Source organism: Drosophila suzukii, chromosome 3, assembly GCF_043229965.1.
Source record: "Drosophila suzukii chromosome 3, CBGP_Dsuzu_IsoJpt1.0, whole genome shotgun sequence".
Classification (NCBI taxonomy): Eukaryota; Metazoa; Arthropoda; class Insecta; order Diptera; family Drosophilidae; genus Drosophila; species Drosophila suzukii.
This window is the reverse complement of record NC_092082.1, coordinates 55371225-55379938: the sequence shown is the minus strand read 5'-3', so window position 1 is coordinate 55379938 and position 8714 is coordinate 55371225. Positions and strand designations below refer to the sequence as shown.

Here is an 8714-nt window from a genome sequence, read left to right as displayed (position 1 = left end):
TACGAGTAACGGGTATAATGAGTTATCAATATACAAAAAGGTAACTACAGTTCATGGGTATTCAATTATTAGGTATTACCATATTATAAATATATTTGAAACAAGACAACTATTTTATGAAATCGAAGGATTAGAATCTGATATGCTAACTGGATTTAATTTATTAAGAAATATTGGAGCTATAATAAATATAGAAAAGGGAGTATTGGAATATAAAGGGAAAACAGAAAAGTTAAAATATTATGATAATGAGGAAAATATTAAAGAGGTTTAATTGACGTATGTATTTGTTTCGTGGTTCACAGAACATTCATGGACTAATAGTTAGTATATAAATATGTTTAGGTTAAATAATTCTCGGAGCTAGCTGTTCCTGCTAAAGACACATTGTATACATCCATGTGATTCAGTTTATAAATACATAAAAATACAGAGAGAACAGGGATTGTGGCTGGTAACGTAAAATATAAAATATCGGTAGCCTGAGCAGCACAAAAATAGGTTCGGTGTCCGGGGCGGGATCCTCTTGTTCGTTCAGCTCGTTGTTGGTGGTCGTCGGTCAGTTTTTTTTAGACTGCCGCAGTTCCTACTGCTCACGCTTGGCGTGGCAAGCTCTCACCGTGGGCAGACGTGAATGTTGGATGTTGGAAATGGTGCATACTTGCTGGCAACTAATCTTCTATATGGCGCGCGAATAAAATTGTCCAGGACGTGTTACGGGAGCTTGCCAATCGGCCAGCCAGTTCAGCATGTTTGTACCCCAGCTTTATGGCACCGAACTGCGATTCTTCCATATTTTGTACACTTAAAATTCTAAAACTACAAAATGTTACATGGAAACACTAAACTAAAATACAATTTGACCATGGCAGAGGCTCAAAACACTTAAAACTTATAAAACAAATTCACGTTCGATTTAGAGTTGTTCTCTGGCTGCTGCTGATTCTCGTTTTGCTGCTTGGCGTTGTAGGCCTGGCAGAGCTGATCAATGTCCTCCTTGCTCAACTCAACTGAATCGATCATGGCTACCTTCTTGTACGTGTCTCTATTGTACTTTTCCCGCATGGCCTGCGTGTTGAGCTCCTTTGCCGTTTTGTGGGTGTGGCGCAGCTGCAAGACCACGGTTTTCAGGTCCTCCAGCTTGTAGGTGGTGATCTCCTCCAGCTGCGGCGTCCACATCTCCATGCCCAGAATATGACGGGCCAAAGCGAGCGAAGCGGACGACATTACTGAGGGCAAATATTGCAAGTACGTTTCTCCCTCCATCAGCGACAGCTCAGATATGTACAGCGTCAGAAACTTTAGCCTCTCTGGCATGTCGCACAGCACCGCGTACGTGTTGATAAAGACATAAGCAGTCGGGGTGCACAAATCGAAGGAGAGGATCTTCAGAATGACCTGCTACATGCGCAGCACCTGAGCCTTGGTGTAGCTGTCGTCGGTGAGGAAGACGAACTCACCCACCTCTGGGGGATAGATCTCCTCGTATTTAGCGGCAATGTGCATGGCTGCTGTGCCCACCAGCTGCAACTTGGAGCGCACCACCGCCATTAAGCTTAAGAAGCGATCCAGGTAGAAGACGGAGAGGTAGAGCGTCTCCGTGTCCAGCTTGCACTCCTCGGAAACCTCCACCAGCCAATCAATCAGGATGGAGCGCATATTAGTAGGTAGTTAATACGGGAGCTGGCTCACTAGGTAATAAATCATGTCAAAAAAGGAGGTGGGGGTGACCCTAATTAGTAACGCATGGTTGCACACAGGTGTTCTAATGACCTAATTAGCATAATTAAGTCAAAAAGGGGGGTGTTGCTGACCCTAGTTAGATGAGCATGGTTGCACACAGGTCACTTAATGAGGTTAGAAAGTGGTGTGTAGGAGTGTGAGAGAGTGGTGTTTTGATATGTCTTGTTTTGTCTTGTCTTTTTCTCACGCTAAAGGTGCGTGTGTGATAGGGGTGTTTTGTCATGCGTGGGATTTTGTGGAGTGCAATGGTTGCACACAAGTCACTATGTTGCTTCTAACTTGGGTTAGAACGCGTTATGCGTGGGCGTTTTGTTGAGTCAATTAGGGTTGTAGGTGACACCTGGCTTGCGTGTGTGATAGGGGTGTTTTGTCATGCGTAGGATTTTGTGGAGTGCAATGGTTGCACACAGGTCACTATGTTGCTTCTAACTTGGGTTAGAAGGCGTTATGCGTGGGCGTTTTGTTGAGTCAATTAGGGTTGTAGGTGACACCTGGCTACGGTCTTGTGGTCAAAAGGTGTTGGTTTGAGGGATATTAGACCGCATACTTTTGTGGTGTGAAACAAGCGTGAGTTCGGTAACCTCCCCCTCTTTAGCGAGCATTAGATGGGAAAGTGAGCGTAGGAGTGTAAGAGGGGTGTTGGTGGTTTCTAACAAAAACGTTGTTTTTCTATGCGTGGGCGTTTTGTTGATTCAATTAGTGATAGTTTTAATAGGGTAGATTCAATTAGGGTTGTAGGTGACACCTGTTAGTGTAACCTGCCTACGGTCTTGTGGTCAAAATGGTGACTGTGGTGGTGGTTCCTAACAGAACAAAACCAAATGAGATCGTTTGTTTAGTCAAATACGTTTTTCCTTAATCATATTTGAAAATTTTTTCTCATGCGTTTATAGAAAGAGAAAACGGTTACCTTCTAAGTTTTCAAAAAATGTATGTGTTAAGGAGAAATGTGGAAAGTAGTTCAGTTTTAGAAAACTATTCGTTTTACAAGGGGTGTTTTGTCATGCGTATGAATTTGTAAAACTATATTTAGGCGGAGAAGGAGGAGGAAGGGAAGTTGTTTTGTTATGCGTGGGCGTTTTGTTGATTCAATTAGGGTTGTAGGTGACATCTGTCTACGGTCTTGTGGTCAAAAGGTGTAGGTTTGAGGGATATTAGACCGCATACTTTTGTGGTGTGAAACAAGCGTGAGTTCGATAACCTCCCCCTCTTTAGCGAGCATTAGATGGGAAAGTGAGCGTAGGAGTGTAAGAGGGGTGTTGGTGGTTCCTAACAGAATATACACAAAAACGTTGTTTTGTTATGCGTGGGCGTTTTTTTTTTTGTTTCAATTAGGGTTTTAGATGAAATCTATTAGTGTAACCTGTCTACGGTCTTGTGGTCAAAATGGTGGTGGTGGTTGTGGTTCCTAACAGAATATACATAAAAACAAATGAGATCGTTTATTTAGTCAAATACGTTTTTATTTAATCATATTTGAACATTTTTTTCTTACGCGCTTATAGAAAGAGAAAACGGTTTCCTTTTAAGTTTTCAAAAAATGTATGTGTTAAGGAGAAATGTGGTTCTACGTTCTGACTTTTCCTGGTTGATGAGTTTACAAAACCTAAAACAGTACAAAATTTAAATCGAAAGACAAAAGATGACTGAAATCAACAGCCAAATCAACCACTCTGACTTTAAAATAAATGAAGATTTGTTGATTGAAATAAAAATCTTTAAGGAAATTTTAAAGGTTTCCAAGGAGTTGCGACGGGAATTCGGTAGTATCTATTACGATACTATAGAAGAGTTGGAAATCCTGAAATGGCGCTTGGTGGATTTGCAGAGCGAAAACAATATCGATTCCCATCTCTTTGATATTGAAAACGTGGAAAATCGAATCACCGAGCTTATGATGGAGACAACCAAATTACAACACCAAATTGATCTTCACGATGCGGAAATCGAAAATAATCCGCTGTCACGACTGCTACTGGAAGTTAAGGAGATGATTTTTCGTATAAGGGATTCAATATCAGACTTAGAATGTCTTTAACTTAATGGTGAGGCAGACCAATGTGAGTTGGTCAGCGCTATGTCTCGCGAGGACGACCCTATCTTAATATTTAATCTTAAAAATAGATATGATGCAATATCATGTAATATTAATAATTGGGAAACTCTATTGATAAATCTAAAAAATTGTAAGATATATTATGAATATTATTTGAATGCGATTAATGAATAATTTTCTGAAATAAATAATTTTGAAAATATACAAAGAAGAATTATGTATTATTCATGGGATATTATCACAAAAACATTATTATCTCTGTTGGCTTAATAATTTTTAATAATTTAATTCTAAGAATAAAATGAACCCCAAAACCAGTTTTTGAAATTTTTTAATATTGATTAGAAGAAGAGAGACGGAAATATATTGTGCATTACAGATACCTTGAGAGTCAGTTCTATGAGGTTGTAAACCAGTGTCTGAATGGTATGGAGTTGGCAGCCATTTGTTAAAAATTGGTATTTACCAGCGGGAATCTGTGAAATCAATAGATTAGAAAATTAAACTGCAAATACTAAACTCTTCTCCAGGGATTGTAGATGGTAAATTGAATAGTAGGTAAATCTTGTCTTTTTAGAGTCTGATATCTTTGACTATATTCTGCTAGTTACATGTTATGAGTTATTATCTGGGATTTCGGGTGCTCAATAATCCCATAAAATTATAAAAGTTTAACAACCTACTGTTAGGAAAAGATCAGAAATATAACGAAAATAAAGTAGAGGATGCCATAAAAGAGGGAGGTCAGAACCAGTTTACAAATTGTGTACATTGCTTAGAAAGAAAAAGAGAAAATCAAAAGAAATGTACAGTTTAGGTAGCTGGGGCAGCCATTGGAAAAGTGAAATCTGTTACAGTGGTGGTTGTGGCTAGGGGTTGAAGCATGCAATACAATTCTAAACCTGTTTACATGATGGATAAAAGGATGTTAGTTAGAGAAGGATGGAAATATCTTAAATATGAATTACAAGTATCCATCTATGTTGCGGAGGTTGGTCGGGGTTGACAAACCATCATTATTAAATATGAGGAACATACATTTCACCGTTGGGGAATAAGAGGGATCCAAAAGATCAATTTTATGAGAGAAGACTAATACTGTTTTTGGTAAATTAAATAGACACATGAAAACTTATTACTTCATTAGTTAGTTGAGAATATTGTAGTTAGAGAGTTAGTTACTTAGAGAATATCATACAACTAGATTTATCAAGCATTTTGATGGAAAAATCAAAGCATTGAATTAATATATATTTTTTTATTATCCAAATAGAAGAAATTTCGTATTTGGTCAAGGGATAATATTCCATGAATTTTTCCATTACCTTGACCTTTGCGCCTGCATCAAGGCATTTTAGCAATCCTTTGTAACAACTATTTGTGTTGTTGGTAACAGTTATAAATTGTTCGCAAATAAAAAATACTTTCCTAATTATATATTTTATGACCTCTTTTATGAAGGGATAATATTCCATGAATTTTTTCCAATACCTTGACCTTTGCGCCTGCGTCGAGGCATTTAAGCAAATCCTTTGGAACAAGTATTAGTGTTGTTGGTAACAGTTATAAATTGTTCGCAAATAAAAAATACTTTCCTAATTATATATTTTATGACCTTTTTTTTATGACCTTTGCGCCTGCGTCGGGGCATTTTAGCAATCCTTTACACCACCATCGGTGTTTATTGTAGGTAACCAACTTGACTCTGGGGTTATGGTACGGTTAGCAATGGGTGGTTTGCTTAATGGGATTTAAATTATCGGTGACATTTTTGGAGAAAGGATACAATTGGTCATTTAGGTGTGGGTATACACATTTGTTATGGTGATAGAAAATGGGATAATCACAGTGTTTTTTGTTTTTTACTGTATTACGTCGGAGCGATTTCAATTACTTTCACAATTATAGTTAGTTTTAAATCGTTTTTGACATTCATATATTTTGTTCTTTCTAGACATTTTATTGTAGCTAATAACTATAGTTATGGGATGTAAGGCTAGCTATCGTAGTTAAGATTTAATTTATTATACCTACATAAGATGAAAGAACATTAAAAATGGAAATGTTTTATTTTAACAATATACTAGTTAAAGTGGATGATATTAATATATATTCTTAGTATCTGTCATTATGAATCAAAATTGTTTATCAAAACAGCTTCTAAACAGCTTTTAGACAGCTTGTGAACAATTTATTTCTTAATTAGTTTTACAATCACAGGATACATCTTCCCCCAACATAATCGGATATGTTCCTCTAAGTTTTATATATAAATCTTGGGATATTTTGGCTTTGCGTTCTTTCTCACGTACATAGCAAACACATTGAAAATCAGAGTGTAAGTTTTTACTTCACATCGAAAGTCGTCTAGTGATCAGGAATTTTTGATCGTTCTTAACAAAAGACTACAAAAGCTCGTAGACGTTAATAACAACTTGTAACCAGCTAATAATAATAAGTAAACATCAAGTAAACAGATACTAAACATATAGAAACCAGATACTAAACAGCTAGTAAACAACTTGTATACATCTACTAAACATATAGAAACCAGATACTAAATAGCTAGTAAGCAACTTGGATACATCTGGTAAACAACTTGTATACATCTACTAAACATATAGAAACCAGATACTAAACATCTTGTATACATCTACTAAACATATAGTAACCAGCTAATATAAACTAGTAAGCAACTAATAGACATCTACCAAGCAGATAGTAACCATCTAAGAATAGCTCATAACAGTTAATAACAGCTAGTAATCAAAGTCCAAGCAGCTCATCATGAATCACGAAAACCAGATGAGTATTGTAATTAAAGAGCTTATTAAACTTATTCAGAATCTTAGACAATGATGTCATACTCATACAAATAGTATACAAATAGAATAGAACTAGAAAACTAGAACTAGAAAAATAGTTGACATCTGAGAAAGATTACATTGTGAGAACTATTTTACATCTATCTATGGGAACCAAGCGAAAAACTGCGTTTGGAACGAAGATTAATAACCGACATGTTTCTTACAGAGGGATGGAGTAAGAAAATTAATTATATACAAATATATATTAAATATAATTAATTATGAATTTAATGAAACACGTTTACAATAATAAAATATATAAAAAAATATTGAGTGATCATAAAAATTTTGTTGCTGACTGTAATTAAAACTACAGGTACAAATGAAGGGGAAGTATTTTATTCAATGTCCTTGGGTCTTGGACATGTGACTTTGATGACGGTAAGGTAATGATAGTTCACTGCAAGTGTGATTGGCTAACACATCTTAGAAACTTTAACTTGTGTACTTTGATAATTCTTAATAAGAGACTATAGCAACTATAATACTTGTTAACATTTAGTTACCATCTAAAACCAAGTACTTTACAGATACTGTACAGATAGTAACCATCCAAACCCAAGTACTGTACAGGTACTATACAAAAGTAACCATCCAAAAACAAGACTAAACAGAAAGTAACCATCAAAATACTGCTAGGTAACAACTAAATACAACGTGTTCAACGTGTCAAGTCGATGTCAATATGAGTACTACCCTAAAAAATTATATATCTCTGGATAATCTTCAAAGTCAAAATCTATTAAATTCCGGATGGAGCAGTGGAATTGAAATTTTGTACGGGACCCACCTTTAACTTTTCTGTACCATTAAAAAATTTGTTGGGATTTGCTGAGGATTATAAAAAAGTTTTGTTAAATTGTAAACACGAACTAGTGTTGATGCTAACTAAGAATCTCGGTAAATCTTGAACAAACCAGAAATGAACAAACTTTTAAACTGGAAATTACGAATAAAACCTGGAAAATTCCCCATGTAACTCTGAGCGATTTTACAAAAATTAAGATGTACGATATTATTGAAAGTTGTGTAAACCTTATAATCGCATTCCAGAGTTGGGATTTACATGTTAACCCCAAATTGGGTATGGGAGTCAAAAGAGCTGGAATGTGAAATTGTCGGCTAACCGCGAAAACCAAGATTTTCCATACTTGGATTTACACTAAATGGAGAACTTATCACAAATAACTTATCAAACTTGAAAGTTCACTTGAATTCTGAGTCATATCCATATGATAATCTGAATGTTGATTTTAGTAAGAATCAGTATGCTCAGCTGTATGAAATGTATACAAGATTTTAATCTAGTTACTATAATCGTGAATCACAACCATTTTTGACCCCAAATGAATTTAAATTGAAGAACCCTATTATTGTGGTTGATCTTTCATATCAAACCGAATCAGTAAAAATTGGTCTTATTGATGTGAGAATTTCAATAGAACTAAAGACACCAAGTCATGAAAATACCCAAATAGTACAACGAGTTGTTTAACATTAGAAAAATGTTGAAAGATACTGTTTCGATTGATGTTCAAGGTTTCTTTGATAATAATAATAATTTAATTCTAAAGGAAATTGGAATTGTATTCAAAAAGATCCAAGCTTGAATAATAGTTTTTTAATAGAACCACCATATGATTTTACTTTGCTAAATACAAAATCTCGAAAGACTGCAATTTGGTTAACCAATACACATCACAAAATTTTTTGGAACGATGGAGAAAATATTTTCCACAAACTCGAAAGTATCTAAGGACAATTACAAGCGGAAAACAAATTATTTGTAAAGGTGTGGAAAAGAAACGATTTCTACAGACGTTTTTTAGGAGTCGTCAGCTCATTAATATCGAGGAAATGGGCTGTCCGTCATTAAACAGGTTTAAAGGAAACCGGTTTCCCTATTGTGAAACACACCTTAAGGGCGGAGTTTGTGCTCTTAGCAATGCATACATTATTTTGACATTTCTTAAAAGTAGCCCCAAAACAATAAAAAATTTTTTTTCATACGTCATTTTGAAGTGGAGACTAGATGTGTAAGGCCCTGT

General features: G+C 35.5%; 1 protein-coding gene across 1 annotated transcript; it reads right to left on the bottom strand.

Annotated features, from left to right (window-relative positions):
- Positions 1-272: 272 nt before the first annotated feature.
- Positions 273-1674, bottom strand: LOC139352939 (G2/mitotic-specific cyclin-A-like). Its single transcript, XM_070995775.1, is given in 1 exon segment — positions 273-1674. A coding segment is annotated over 1 exon segment (774 nt). The 5' UTR covers positions 1660-1674; the 3' UTR covers positions 273-885.
- Positions 1675-8714: the final 7040 nt, after the last annotated feature.